The sequence below is a fragment of the Abramis brama genome (assembly GCF_963993115.1).
Source record: "Abramis brama genome assembly, chromosome: 12".
Taxonomy (NCBI): Eukaryota; Metazoa; Chordata; class Actinopteri; order Cypriniformes; family Leuciscidae; genus Abramis; species Abramis brama.
Window position 1 is genome coordinate 37,035,856 of NC_139974.1, and position 16,204 is coordinate 37,052,059.

The 16,204-nt window shown below is 39.5% G+C and overlaps 1 protein-coding gene across 1 annotated transcript in view; it reads left to right on the top strand.

The window, feature by feature from the left end:
* gatad2b (GATA zinc finger domain containing 2B) overlaps window positions 1-15,965 on the top strand; it is a 45,414-nt gene extending 29,449 nt beyond the window's left edge. The window contains exons 2-11 of the mRNA XM_084131159.1: window positions 681-1,031; window positions 3,071-3,200; window positions 3,312-3,443; window positions 7,214-7,342; window positions 7,700-7,870; window positions 9,004-9,358; window positions 10,317-10,519; window positions 11,581-11,691; window positions 11,894-12,095; window positions 12,707-15,965. Of these exons, the coding sequence (XP_083987285.1) occupies window positions 682-1,031; window positions 3,071-3,200; window positions 3,312-3,443; window positions 7,214-7,342; window positions 7,700-7,870; window positions 9,004-9,358; window positions 10,317-10,519; window positions 11,581-11,691; window positions 11,894-12,095; window positions 12,707-12,843 (1,920 nt within the window). The 5' untranslated portion in view covers window position 681 and the 3' untranslated portion in view covers window positions 12,844-15,965. The remainder of the gene's footprint in view (window positions 1-680; window positions 1,032-3,070; window positions 3,201-3,311; window positions 3,444-7,213; window positions 7,343-7,699; window positions 7,871-9,003; window positions 9,359-10,316; window positions 10,520-11,580; window positions 11,692-11,893; window positions 12,096-12,706) is intronic.
* Window positions 15,966-16,204: the final 239 nt, after the last annotated feature.

Sequence of the window (16,204 nt, forward strand, 5' to 3'; positions counted from 1 at the left end):
TGACTAATTGCACGTTTATATTATTTAAATACTGGGGATAATACTAAACCATAATGAACTTTTGATAGATTGATAGATAGATAGATAGATAGATAGATGGATAGATGGATAGATGGATAGATAGATGGATAGATAGATAGATAGATAGATAGACTTCAAGCTTTCTATAGATATATTTAGTTTTATCAAGTAGCCTATACGCTGAGTTTCAGTTAATTTTTGTGTCGCGCTTTAGTTACGTTCTGTTTGTTTTCCTTATTTTACAAAAGCACGACAATTTGTTATTGTGAGACCCTTTACAGTTTTGAATGATGTATTACTCTTAAGTCATAAGTCATTTCCGCTGTTAACAGGAAAAAATGCAAGTGATTGCGCCGACCCCTCGATGTCATGCAGTAAGCGTGCTAATATGTTAGCTTCCACTCTCCGCACAAACACTTAAATATGCGCCTAATTAATCCAGGTAAACGTTAGAGCGAGCAGCCAAGTTACTTGCATGTTTCAAATTATAAGCCATATTTGAGGTCGTTGGGAACGTTTGGATTTCCTGCCCGACTCCTTCGCAAGCCTCTTCTCGACGACTATTAGGGGGCGGTCGTATTATGAACTTTGCACCTGGATGTGGATGATTAAAAGCTTAACAAGTGTGTTCACAGATTCTCTCTCTGTGTCTCTGACAGGATGGAGCGGATGTCTGAGGAGGCGTTGAGGCTGAACCTGCTAAAGCGGGGTCTGGAGGCGCCGGATGAGCGGGAGGCCAAGCGCCTGAAGATGGAGGGTCACGAGGCCATGGAGAGGCTGAAGATGCTTGCCCTCCTCAAACGCAAGGATCTGGCTGCTTTAGAGGGGGCGGCGGTTGCAGCAGCCATGGCAGAGGGCAAAGGTCCCGGGGGCAGCCAGGGGCTGATGGGAGCTGTGCCCTACGAGGAAAAGATGAACGGAAGTTTGAGAGTCGGTGGCCATGGAGGTCCCAGCAAGAATGGGAAGGAAAACATAGTAGATGAACCAGTGGACATGAGTGCAAGAAGGAGGTGAGGTTTTGGGAGACTGTTCCACATCAATTTGCACATAACTCTCAACGAGTTGCATCGCTGAGAGGAAAAATTTGCATCGGCACAGGAGTCATATTTTAAATAATGTAAAAATACCAGTTAATAAAACAAAACATTTACAAGCAATATAAACTCTATTAACATGTATTTTAGTTACCCTTTTACCACAGCAAATCCTTTAAAGAAGACCTATTATGCAATATTTCTGTCGGATTTTGTTTTTGGGGTCTATTAGAATAGGTTTTTATGCTTGAATGTTCAAAAAACACCTTATTTTTCATTTATTTGACATTGTTGCAGCTCCTCTCTTCCCAGTCTATCATTAACGCTTTGTTTAGTTCCTGTCTCTATGAAGCCCCTCCTTTCAAAAATCACAATGAGCTCTGATTTGTCGGCTGAATCGGTGTGATTGGTCAACTGTTTTAAGCGCGTTTAGGAAATGTCACGCCCTTACCATGACCATGAGTTTCAACACACTACTAACTAACTTAACCAGGCGTTCAGAAACAATGCGCATCGATATAGAGAATAACTTTAATCGAACTTGTAGAGTCATTAAAAACAGATATCCACTCCAGACTGGGGCTGGGTACCGAGTTCGATACTTTTTAGGTACCGACCGAATTGCCTCGATACTATCGAGTATCGAAAAATGACTTGTTGTTCGGTACCAGATTTCGATACCTAAGGGGTTAACTCGTCAACGTCAGTGCTCAGACAAATACATATAAAATGCACAACGACACACCTAAAGTCGCTCACGCACATACACGCAAACTCTACACACACTAGACGCGCGGAACTCTCCGCGCACATACTCATGAGAGGCACACACAATACCCTAAAGATGTGGAAAAGTCGATCAAAAGTGTGGCTACATTTCTCCAGGCTCGATGCCAACAGCGTGCGATGCAGTATTTGCGGTAAAATAATTGCTGCAAAGACCGGTACCACGACAGTAACATAAGAGCAGAAAGTTGCTTCGTCTTCGACTGGTAAATGAAGAGATACCTTGTTGATCACTCTGACAGTGTTTATATTGCAATAATGACCTACTGAATGTACACTGCCGTTCAAAAAATTGTTGGTTAGTCAGAATTGTTTTTCAATAAGGATGCATTAAAGTGATCAAAAATGACCTTAAAACGTGTGTAATGTTACAAAAGATTTGTTTCAAATAAATGCTGTTCTTTTGAAAATTTTATTCATCAAAGAAACATGAAAAAATGTATCATAGTTTCCAAAATATTAAGCAGCACATTGTTTTCATATTTCTGAAGGATCATGTGACACTGAAGTAATGATTTTGAAAATGTAGCTTTGACATCACAGGAATAAATTACATTTTGAAATATATTCAAATAAGATTTTAAATTGTAATACTATTTCACAATGTTACAAGTTTTACTGTATTTTGGATCAAACAAATTCAGCTTTGGTGAGCATGAGCTCTTTATAAAAAAAAAATTAGTTCCTTTGTGCACTGGCTAAGGAGCATAAGTCAAACAGAAAAAATAAAACCAAAGTTTTTCTGAGGTAATGTGTTATGTAATCTTGTTAAAATGGATTTCATAAAATTGGTATCGAAAAAAGTATCGTTCAGGAACCGGTATCGAAATCAAGGTATCGGTATCGGTATTGGTATCGAAATTTTTGGAACGATACCCAGCCCTACTCCGGACATCATTTTTGGCCACTACTGTATATGCTATTGGTCAATCTCATGTGAGTGACAGGTTGTCCAACCCTTACGCCAGTAAACACGGAGTCATTTTTACTATTATAATAGTAATAAAGTTATTTTGATTAAACAACGACCTCTGTGGAGTATCCCAGTACCTGCGTGTCTCATAAACATAAACAGCGAGAAGTAGCATCAGCTACAATGTTCTTCTGCAAGACTCATGCAATGCTAAAAGTTACATTGTGTACCTTTAAAAAAAAAAGTAAAAAAAATAATGGTTGATTTTGTTTCTGTGATCTCTTTTGACATCCGCCTCTGATTTTGCTCTTTGCAGTGAAATGGTTCGAGAGCGACGCACTCCGTCACCAGACGTTATCATTTTATCAGACAACGAGGCGTCCAGCCCACGGAGCACGCCTCACCCTGAGGAGAAACAGCATCAGGCCAACCTGGAGCTGTTTAAGGTACAATATCCATGCAGGAATCAGGACTTTAGGGTGTTACCCACCATTAAAGCTTTGCGTGAGTCTCGTGAAGATGTTTGCTGAGCACTTATGTGTGTGTTTGTTCTTCAGGGGAAGACTGGCGAGGAGCGGCAGCAGATGATCAAAGCTCTCCGAGAGGAGCTCAGGCTGGAGGAGGCCAAGCTGGTGCTCCTGAAGAAGCTGAGACAGAGTCAGATGCAGAAGGAGAACGTGGTGCAAAAGGTCAGAACCGTACTCGATGTCCTCATCATCATCATCATCATCAATTGTGAATTTGAACTGTTAATTAGATGGGCGGGCTGATTAGAGACCGTTTCAGAGTTAAGAAAACATTTCAGCCTCATAGCTAACACACTGCTGTGTCCGTTTAGTGTAGTATGCAGATTTCTCCATGCAGATCTGACCTTTAAAGTCCCTATGAAATCAAAATGTTTTGGCTTTTAGTATGAATATGTTAGCCTTAAGGTGATCTATAAGCGTGTGCTCCAAAACAGTGTCGAAATTTGCATTTAGAAGAAATTCATTCAAAACAGTCTCTCACTTCCACCAATATGGATCAATGATTTTGATGACTCTGCATTTCAGTTTCTCATCAGATTTTCTGTCCAATTAAATGCTCTCTAGAATCTAAAGCGTCCCCGGCCCATACATTATAAATAGACACTAAAGCTGTGGCTAAAATCTGTCACTTTTCACACATTTCCTGTTTTCTACATGGTGAATGGCACATGCTGCACTATATAGGGAACGATTCAGACAGTGTAAATATGCTTTCCATTGAGGCGAATGAAGTCTGGATTCACATTAGTGTCTCACAGTCTCCGGTCCAGAGACACGACAGCACAGAGAGGATCATATGCACGAGTTCTGCACAGAATGCTTTATTTTAAAGTGATATGGAGAAGATTAGGAGGAGAAACGGTTATAGATTAGGAGGAAACTGCGGCTTTACCGAGCTCAACGGCTCTCGCATGAGCTGTGATAAACTAAACACTTGGCTATTTAAAAAAAGGGGAGGAGCTGTTTGATATGTCCCACCCTTTCTTCCTGTTTCAGTGGAAATTGTCAACACATTGAATAATGCTGCGTGTTTCAAGGCACTTCAGTGGGCCTTTAAGACCTTTGATGTCACTGTCAGAAGTTAAAGTACTATTGGCGCTTTTCCACTGCATGGTACGGCTCGGTACGGCTCGGTACGGTTCGACTCGGCGCGGAACGGTTCGGCTCGCTTCGCTTTTCCACTGCGTGGTACGACTCGACTCGGTACGGCACGGTTCGGTTCGCTTTAGCTCGGTTGCTTTTCCACTGCAGTTAGTACCGCTTCAAAGTGGGTGGGACTGATCGTTATAGTTGCCGTCTCTACTGCCATGATATCATCATATTAAATGCGAATTTTTCATTCCTTGTTTCCCTATCCACTCCTCGGCAACCAACGAGAGGAACGTCTGCACCTCGTCCACTGACCACGATTCAGCCATTTCTTTTTTTGAAGTTTATTTTTTACTTTTTTTGAAGTTTATTTTTTAAGCAAATACTTTTAAAACAGGCGCTACAGCGCTGGCTGTTGTCTACTGGCTATTTAAATCTAGCGGGTTTAGTGTCTCGTGTCATAAATACAATGACGCTGGTAGTGATGATTCTGTCTGACCAATCAGTGATCTGCAGTGTTTTCACGTCACATTTTAGTATCGGTACGGTACGCTTGGAACCTCAACAGAGGTGGTACCATTTAAAGCGAGCCGAAGCGAGCCGTACCGTACCGTACCGTACCATGCAGTGGAAATGCGCCAAAAGTGAGCCGTACTGAACCGAGCCGTACCGTACCATGCAGTGGAAAAGCGCCAAAGCGTGCCGTACCGAACCGAGCCGTACCGTACCATGCAGTGGAAAAGCGCCATAAAATACATGGTAATGAAGTCACACACATGATGCTTGTAAATAAGATCATATTATTTCAGATGGTCCTGCTAAATAAAGTGGCTGGAGTAGCATGTAAAAAATAGAAAGGGGATGTCCATCAGCTGAAGCACGTTAAAAAATAAATACGACCTCACGTTATGTCAGTCACGCTTGCACACTGCCTCCGAAACTTTCGTCCGTCATAAAAAAATTCGGATCGGGTTTGATTTTCGGTGTTTTTTGCATCCGTAACAAGCATTTTGAATGGTGTTTTGACAATTCAGAGCCACCGAATCACGAATACGAAAAAATGCATATGAAATTTTCGGACTTGTGCAAGGGCCTTAATTACGAATAATAACTTTGCCACCCATGTACTAGTATTACCGTGTATATACCGAGTATTTTAACTCATTTAATTTTTTTTTTCCATTTTTTTTTTTTTTATGTTGATAAAGAGTGAAGTATTGTTACTTTTCACATCCCGTTTTTTTCTGTACACTTCCACTTTACAGCTGATGTGTGTGATTTCTGTGAAATCGGCCTGCAAATGTCTTTCTTATAGTTGTCTCTTCATATTAAACTGTAATTGGAGAAAGTACATTAGCATCAACACACAAAAAAAAATCAGCAGTGTCTGAAATGAATGTCGCAGTGTTGTCTGCTGTAAATCTGCCTGTATTTGTACTCCACATGTACACTGCAGATCCTCTGTACAGCATGTTCACCTTCACTGCTAAAACACCAAGCAAAATAACCTCCCCTCACGTCCAGCTGAGTGTTATATTAATGCCAGGAAAAACTGCCGAGGTAAATCGTTCTATAGTTGAAAGGACGTTAGTTACTAGCGGGGGTGAAATAAGGTAACGGAGTGAGACAGGTAGCCATAACCTCACAGATACCATATCACAGCTCTGTGTGATGTTTGTCCATGTACGTGTCATTGAGATGTTTTGTCTGTACTACTCAACTCGGTGTCTGTCTAGATACAGGAATGGCCATAAACACTCACTCGCGCCTGACGTTCAAGTGCCACAACACACTCTTCATGCACAATGTTTGCTTGCTCTTGAACTGGAGGATGCAGTTTTGATTTGCTAAATTTATTTTGATTTGTGATGATGAGATGCAAGGTTTAATTATTTTATATATTTATATATATGTGTATGCATATGTATGCATGTATGTGTATATATATGTGTGTGTGTGTGTTAATCCACTGTATTTGGACATGCACAATAATAATAAAAATTAAGATGTGTATATACCCATTTAAATGCATACTTATGTGTACACAGTATGTATATGTGTGTGTGTGTATATGTGAATATATGTATGTGTAAATATATATATATATGCATGCATGCATGCATACATACATGCATACATGCATACATGCATACATACATACATACATACATACATGCATACATGCATACATACGTATGCATTTATATGGGTTATGTATTATATTCTTTGAAATTCCTTAGATGAAATACCATGAAAGATGAATATGCTAATCATTCTTTCAGTGTGTAAAATGTCCCTGTCACCTGTCAGACATCCCTAAAATAGGTGTGTGAAGTCACATTTATTTGTGTGATATCCCTAGACTGTAAAAAAAATCTGTGGCCTCAACCAGTGAGTTTGGAACAGGACAATTGTTGAACAATGGAATACAGGGAAGTGTTTGTTTCTTAAATCCTAAACGTTCAGTAAAATCCCAAACAATACCTATTTTTCTACTTCCAATTGGTGGAAATCACACAGCAGCGTTAACTGAAAAATGTTGCTTGAGTTCCTCTAATACAGTGGATTTACTCAACCTTTGACTTCAAGGTTCCCACATTGTCCACAACAATATTTGAAGCCCCCCCCCCACTCACAATTTCTACCTGATCAAATATTTTAGAGCTTGGCAGAACTAGAAAGATGTATATAACAACCCTTGGTAGTTTGTCGAGGCCCCTAGTGGCTCCCGGCCCACTGTTGAGAACCACTGTTCTAATACATTGAGATTTTTCTGTTGTTGTAAGTTATATTGGCACTCTTTGTACTAGATGGATTTTGACCTCTTAAGGTTTTCCTTTCAGGTGCCGGTGGTCCAGAATGCCCCGTCGTCAGTGCAGCCGTCACCCATGCACGGCTCTCAGGGGCTCGGGAAACTACCCGTGCGGCCCGGCATGCACTCGTCCGAGCCTCAGAACCTGCGCACTGCACAGGTACATGTACGTGCAAAGGAGATATGTGCACCAGAATACTCCTTTTCTAAATATGAGCTTTTTTCTACATGCATTAATGTTTGTTTCTAAAGCAAGCACTAAATAATACTCATTACGTTATACATATTAGTCTGAACATGTTAAAGCCTGCTGTTGGTTGCCATGGGAGCAGCACCTTAAGATCAGCATAACTGTATAGATTGGTACCAGTAACCATTTTTAATAACAGTCCATCTGTTGAGTACAAACAAAGCATTTGATGTCAACAATGTGACTGACAGTGTCTGTTGACATCTAGTGGACATACAGTGCATTGCATATTTATTAATAGCTCTGTATGTGTTTTTTCCCCCTTAGGGCCACACAGTAATCAGGTCTGCTGCCAATGCATCTTTGCCCCCCATGATGATGTCACAGCGGGTTATTGCACCCAATCCTGCCCAGCTTCAGGGTCAGAGAATGCCCTCCAAGCCTGGCATGGGCCGCTCCTCCACGGGCGGTTTGGGTAATACAGTGAGCTATCAGCAGGTACGGTCGCACCGTTAAGCTCAAACACATTAGTCCTAATTCGTTTTGTGTTTTTTCTCCCTACAATTTATTGACATTGAACTTTTAAACAATTATACAATGTGAACAGCTCAGGTTTTATCTGGTCATAATCTGTTCTGGGAGTTGCTGCGTCACATTTGTACTTTGTTAAATTCATTTATTACAGGCTCATTTCAAAAGACTGAATTTATAAACTAAGGCTGTCCGATATAGCGAAAAAAATATTTTCAGGCTTTTGACAAAATATACACTAACGTTAAAAAGTTGTGGGTGTAATTTTTTCTACGTAATGCGTTTATTTAGCAAGAATGCATTAAATTGATCAAAAGTGACAGTAAAGAAATTCTTTTGAACTTCCTATTCAAAGATTCCTGAATAATGTATCACTGTTTCCACAAAACATATGAAGCAGCAGGACTGTTCTCAAAATTGATATAATTTAAATGATGAAATTCAGCTTTGCATCACAGGAATAAATTAGATTTTATAATATATATATTCACATAGAAAACAGTTGGTGTAAGCTGTAATGCAATTTCACAATATTACTGTATTTTATTTAATATATTCAGCCTTGATGAGCATCTTTAAAAAATATTAATGGTAAAGTGTGTGTATATATCTCAGCATTGATATATTTATAAATTGCCTTAAAAGGGTGGGAGTTTTTTTGTTAATAGTTAACAAAATTAAATACAAAATAATCATGTTTTCATTATGAACACAGAACAAACAGTATTTTTTTTGTGTGTGTATGTGTACACTAATTAATATTTTTACTATGTGCTATGTTTGCTACAATGCAAGTACTACTTTTTTTTTCTTTTGCCGCTTAGATTTAAATTTTGCTTTTAAAATTTCTCCTCCTCTGGATGGTGCATAAAACAAGCCTACTGGAACAGCCCTTGACTTAATAGCCAAATAAAAATTGTGCATTAAATCACAGCAGTATTCATAGTGTTGTTTAGTTTTATATCGCCAACAAAATCATATTGAACATGTCGTATATTTAACAAATCACCCAGATCGCAGACAAATCGCAGCATGAATCATTGATAAAAATGGATCGTGTCAGTCGCTGATGATTTGCCCTTTTGCTCTGTGTGATGCAGGCTGCCAGCCAGCAGGTGGGGGTCTCGCAGCGCTCGGGCTCCTCTGCGATCTACATGAACCTGGCCCACATGCAGGCAGCGGGAGCTGGCGTCGGGGTGGGTGTTAGCGGGGTCGGTGCCGTCAGCCCGTCCACCCTTTCCAGCGCCTCTAGCGTCGCTTCTCTGAACGACCAGGCCAGCAGCCAAGCAGCCGCTAAACTGGCCCTGCGCAAACAGCTGGAGAAGACCCTGCTGGAGATCCCTCCACCTAAACCCCCAGCACCCCTGCTGCACTTTCTGCCCTCTGCTGCCAACTCTGAGTTCATCTACATGGTGGGGTTGGAAGAGGTGGTGCAGAGCGTCATTGATAGTCAGGGTGAGAGCGAGAGGAAGAAACCACACTGCAAAAACACACTGTTGGATAGGGTGGAGAGGATTCTGAACCTTGCACAATATGGGAACGCAATATAGTTTGAATTGCAGTATGATACACATTAAGTCATATTGCAGGGTGTGTGTTTGGTTTGCATGTTTGGTTCGATTAAAGTGAATCTGATGGCTCTGTTAGTGCGGTTCATTTGTATAAACGTGAACGCTGCCATCTGAACCCTGGAGTGCATCAAACAAACAGACCGAAACTAAACTTTTCAGGGCTTCCAATCGAACTCTGGTACGGTTTGACTAAAATACGAACGCAACACGGACCAAAGACATCTAAACAAACCAAAAACAGGACATGATATCACAAGATGCGATCCTACGAAGGACAGATTGCTCACGCATACCTGGTTGTTCTCGCCATAGTCACAATGTTGCCCTTTACAGTTCAGTACAGGCGCTGGAAACGCGTCTCCTTGCAGCAGATGTTTTGTTCTGATGCTGTTTTGATTCCTTTACACATTTTATATGTTGGTAAAAATACCATCATATGTACGCACATACAACTGGCACATTTAGTCCAGAACGCAGCATTATTTTTGGATGTTCAGTAAGTTCCGTCGCAACCATTTTTTAGTCTCGGCCTTTAAAATGGCACTGTGAACACTAAGCGAACCAGGACTAAATGTATCATTTTATTTTTTTGGTCCGGACCAAGAGAATTGGGTGTGAACACACCCTAAAATAACAAAATGGTTTAATCCACAGATCTAATGTTCAAAAGGGTTACAAAAATTGTGTAAATTAAATAGAATCATTTGCCGATCACACTTGACCCAAAAATAAAACAATACCTGTGATTTATTGAACCACATTCACTCAGTTTGTTCAATTTGCATGCAGGTCTAATTCTGTTCATCACTAAACTCCTCTTTTGTGTGTTTGTAACTGATCAGGTAAAATGCGGGGGTCACTGCCACACGTGGAGCCGTTCTTCTGTGCCCAGTGCAGGACCGACTTCACCCCACACTGGAAGCAGGAGAAGAGCGGCCGCATCCTCTGTGAGCAGTGCATGACGTCCAATCAGAAGAAGGCCTTGAAGGCCGAGCACACCAATAGGCTGAAGAACGCTTTCGTTAAAGCTCTGCAGCAAGAACAGGTCAGTCGATATCTGAGGTTTCATTTCACAGCTGGAAGTAGAGTTGTCATGATATCAACATTTCTGCAGTCAGTAACAGTGAAATTTGATGATTCTCAATAAAAGTTTCAATACGGCACTACGAACTAGAAAAAAGTTATAAATGTCATAAAGCAAAAAAAAGGGTTCCCACGGGTCTTTGAAATCCTTGAAAGTTTGTGAATCTGAAAAAAAAAAAAAATGAAAGTGCTTGAATTTATTTTGTGCAAGAAGTTTTCTGGAAAAAATTCCATATTATTCGCTTCGGTCCGCTAATGTGTTATTTCCTATGCATACTAGCTTGCTTGATTATCGTTACGCGCATTTACACGTTACGTTAAGCGTTTCCCGCGTTCACAAAACTACTCTACGATGGTACCTCAACGTTTGTTGTTCGACACAACAAATGTGTTCCCATATTAAGTCCTTGAATTTGAGGGTATTGGACCTGGAAAGTCCTTGAAAAGGTCTTTGAATTTGAAGTTAACCAAGATGTGGGAACCCTGAGAAATGTTTGATTAAAAAAAAAAAATAGAAATGTTGTTTTGGCAACTAACTTAAATAATTGGAAGTTTAAGTATTCAAATTGAAATAAAAATAAATGAAAGCTATTCATAAAAAAAAAAACTAATAAAAATTACAAAAACTAAATGACCAAAAAACTAAACACATAAATTCTAGTTCTAAAAATAGTATATAAATAATATAAAAATAATACTTATGTGCTGCTGAATTGCAGAAGTGAAATGGTAACTAATTAATTAAAAACAATGACAAACAGCCTACATTTATTTCTTTATTAAGTAACATTTTCTTCAAGTTTTAAATAATACATTAATAGTTTTTGTTCTTCATTTTACTTGTTTATTTGTCTTTATTATTTATATTGATTAATATTATATTTATTCATATAGACTCATTCATTATTATTATTATTATTATTATTATTATTATTATTATTATTATTATTGATTTAATAGTGACGTTCCTAGCTGGTGGTTTGTGTGGTAACTGTGGTTTGTGTAACTGTACGCTGGCTTCAGGAAATCGAGCAGAGGTTGCAGCAACAGGCCGCTCTGTCTCCCAGCTCCGCCCAGACTGTGCCCAGCGTGAGCAAAGCGGAAACCATGATCCGACACCATGCCCTCCGACAGGTAAACCCTCTCAGTGTGGACTAATAATGGCATCTCATCAGAGCATTTTTATGGATTTTGAAATGGATGTTTTATTCTGGCCTTTCAGCTAATCACAGATTTTAATGACTGATGATTCTGAATGCTGGTGTCCAAACAGCAAATTAATGGCACCAAAAGGTGTCGTGAAATTTAACACTGATTCTGTGTGATTTGCTCTCAGACTCCCCAGCCACAGGCCGCTCTACAGCGGAGCCTGTCCAGCTCAGCACGAGGAGTCCTCTCTAACTTCGCCCAGGCCTCCCAGCTCTCGGTGGCCAGTGGGCTGCTGGGTATGACAAGCAAGCGCTGTGGCGGCAGCAGCAGTTCCAGTGGCGGCAGTCGGGCCCAGCATGACAGCCGCAGGCAGATCTACAATATCCCTGGTAAGATGATACCTCTTAATTAAGAACGCACCGTACACCGTAAAGAGGATTTTCACCTTTCTTTAGTGTGTAATGTTGCTGTTTGAGCTTGAAAAAGCTCTGCAAAGAACAAAGTCACTTCAAAGTGAGTTATTCTCTATATCAGTGTCAGTGTTTCTGAACTCCCTGAAACGCCTCCATTGTAGTCTTGAGTTTTCTTCCGGGAACAATATTCCTCATTTAAATAATTCCCGCCCAAGGCATATGCAAAATAGATCTAATTTCGTTGAGTATGTAGTGTGTTGAGACTGTGAGATTAACTGTGAAATTCTAGAATTGGTGCGATTTAATTACAGAAAAATGAACCATATTTTTATACAGAAAAATATATTATTCAATTTAATGTAATTTACTTATTTCAACGCATTTTAATTTAATTTAAATTCACATTTACCCCTTATTTTATTATTATTATTTCATTTTGTTGGCATGATTGTTGGGGTTTGATAGGATCACATGTGAAAAAGTTAGTTTTGGGTGAGAATTGTTATTCTTGGAGTGTATATCAGGAGCAAAAACTTTTTTCCTTAACTTATCCCGGCCCCTCTTTTTGTCTTTCTTCTCCATCGCAGGTCTGAATATTGCCTATCTAAATCCGGGAGCCATTGGGGGCCACAAGGCATCCAGCCTAGCGGACCGTCAGCGGGAGTATCTGCTCGACATGATTCCCCCGCGCTCCATATCCCAGTCCATCACCGGGCAGAAATGAGCCCCGACGGGACTGCAGATCCCCCCCCCCCCCCTCCCTTTCGGACGCCCCACCACCCCTCTGTTCTACATCAGAACACCCCCCCCCCGACACATACACACGCACACCATCACCCCATCGCATGCAGTGCCTGTCCGTGTGCCTACCCAACTAACCCATAAGAACAGCTCAATCAGTCAGACTATAAACACCAGACTGTGCATCTCAAACTTCGGTTTCCTACTATAGCAAAGCTCTTTATTGTTATCTCAACTTATTATTGCTGTTGTTATTGCTACTTCTATTATTATCACAGTTATTATTATTAGTATTATTGTTGCTTCTGTTACAGTTACTCTTATTACACTTATTAGTAGGTTTAGTGGTTTTTGCATCTTTTTATGTTCCTACCCTAATGTTTTTCTTTTTAGAGGGAGGATGCCAGATTGCAGGGTCTCTTAAAAATCTCCAAGCTTTTTTGGTTCATTTTGAAATCTTCCTCCCTCAGTCGCCCTTGTAAAATTAGACTCGTTCTCTCACGTCGTATATGTTCAGAGTTGGAATGGTTAAAGCGTTCTTACCCGCAGAGAGAGAGCAGAATCTTTGTAGCGTTACACGTTTGGAAACTACAAAGTCCTCCGAGAACCTTCCGGTTCAGAGAGATTGAGACAGACTCATGTACATTGATCAGATTGATCCTTATGCAGAGTGCTGATCTGAGAAGGCCACACGAACTGAAAAAGGACGGACGAGTCTCCTGCCGTCGAATGTACGGAGAAACTGTAGAATCCGAGTCCTGTTACCGAGCAGGATCTCTCCCGTGTCTCTCGATGCCTTCACTTTCACAGGATGCAGTGATGTCGTATATCTCCTCGTGTGGTGACGTCGTGTTTCACTGCACAGCAGAGAATGAAGCCAGAGAGTTCTCCATCTCCATGAACTTTGTCTCTTTTTGATTTTTCTTTCTGCTTGGGTGTTTTTTTGTACTCTTTATTATTATTTTTTTCGTCGGGCGGCGTCTCCATCTGAAATGGCCGTGTATCTTAAAGGTACTTGCCACGGGAGACGATAATCATTGATATGTCAAATAGGTGGAATTATTGGTAAAAAAAAAAACACACAAAAAAAAAAACGGTTTATGCGTAGATTGTTAACGTGAGTTTTAACAGAAGGCATTGACAAGGATCAATCATCATGTTAAAGCAATGCACATGAGATGCCTCGTTATGGAGGAGCACTTTTCTTCTTAATAAGTGGGAAAAAAAATGGTTAAACGAAAGAGGATAAGAATGTTTCAGCTTAAGGTATGGATGCCATCGGATGTCTCGGAGAGAGAGTTGGGAGAAAGATTTTGTGGAGCATTTCATCTTTTCGAGAGAGACCTGCTTTTTTTTTCGACCCCACGTTGAATGAATGCATTTCAAGATATGGTACGTGTGTTTGTGGAGGCGACGGCGACAATATAAGCAGTGTTTAGTCGATATGCAGTATTAGGGATTTCGTGCAGGATGATTTGGGACTCCCATCAGCGCCTGTTATTGAGGCAGTGCTCCGTGTTTCACGAATGGCTTTCGAAGGGTTTAACATCTGCTTGTTGACGAGAAGTTGAGCACTTAACTTTTTTTTTTTTTTTTTTTTTGATCCTAAGCATTTACCATGACACGTTTGGTTCTTTTGGAAATCAGACTTTTGAGGTCTGTCATGTTTAATAGCCGTGAGGAAACTCGAAGCTATGAAGTGGCGAATTAATGGAAATGAATCTGTGCACATGCGTCTTTCTGTCATGTGAATAGTCACTGATCCTTGCAGTTTTTTTTTAAACTGTGTCCTGTATAACGCCACTGATTTGTGGTGGAACGATGCAACTTTTGAACAAAACAATTTTGAAGCTACCTTGGATTTAAATTTTCAGGTGCAATATTAGATGATAGGATGTTTACATTTTTATTAATTTTTTTTTTTCTTTTTTTCCTGGTAATGAAAATAATTCAGTCCCTTTTAGTCATTCTGTTCAGTCTTTGATATTATTTTTGCTCCAATTTTATCTGTATTTTTTTTTTTTTTTTTTTTTTTGAAATGAACGTAGGGTGTTTATAATAACTCATTTCTCTCTCCTGCTCTCTCTTGTAGACTATATTAGATGCATCCATATACCTGTGTTCATGTATTTACGAGAAAGTTGGATTTTGAAGTTTAACTTCCTTTTTGACTCCTCGATTAAGTTCCATTTTTTTTTTTTTTTTTGGTTGTTTAATTTCAGCTGTTTCTTAAAAAAAATAAAAGAAAGAAAAAAGGAGAAAAAAAAATCAAATTTAATCAAACAACAAAAAAAAAATGTATGAACAGATGATGACACGATATTTGCTAGGTCAGAAGTAATAATGACTTATTGTACATATGCTTTTTTTCTCCCTTGAATTAAAAATAATGAAATGAAATTAAAATGGTTGTATATTGTGTAGAAAAGCAAACAAAAAGCCATGAATATTGTGAAGCTTGTCATTTCGTTTTGTGATCACTGTGTATTATTGTGTAACAAATGTGCAAAATGTATGGGATTATACTTCTCTTGTTTTTGAATGAGCTCTTTAGATGCATTTTCTCCCCGGCTGTACGTTTTTTGTAGTATGTAGTATTTGCAGAGGAAAAAAAAGTTCATTGTTCTGGTGGATCCATCCATTTCTGTAGTCTTTGGACTGAGACATGATGGGACAGTCTCGTATGTTACTTTTTTTTTGTTACCTCTTTTATTTGTTTCCACGATTGATTTCAAGCATTGAAGTTACGTAGATGTTCGGTGAATAAGTTCCTTTCTCTAATGTCCCACACAAAGTGTTGGTCTTACAGAACATGGACTGGATAAAACATTTGACAGTATTAGCCCTCACCTGACCAAATCCAAAGCGATCATCATAAATGTAAAATCAAAGCACGCTAATGCTTTAGCTAAATTACTGGGTGCAGAAAACCCTACAGGGGAGATTGTGTAAATTTGTTTTCTATTGCTTACAGTACAAACTTTCTTCAATATATCATTTTTTTTTTTTTCTAGGGAAAAATCACAATGCTCTTATTTTTTTTTCATGGAAGATTGTATACATTGTATACGATGAAGAAAAAAAACTTGTTTGTTTTTGACTGTTCCAATGCTTCTTGCCTTCAGCCTTTAAATCATAAGACAAAAAAAAAAAATGGACAATTCGCACACATGCAAGTTTTGATCCTAAGGTTTGTGACTTAGATATACTTTTTGAAGTTTCATGTCATGGAATCACTGTCCATAATTCTCTGACTGGACAATCAGCTTTTCTGGAGTTCTAGCGCTGGGGTTTACTTCTCTCCTCCATTTCTTTTCTTTTCTCTGCAATTTTTTTTCCCCCCC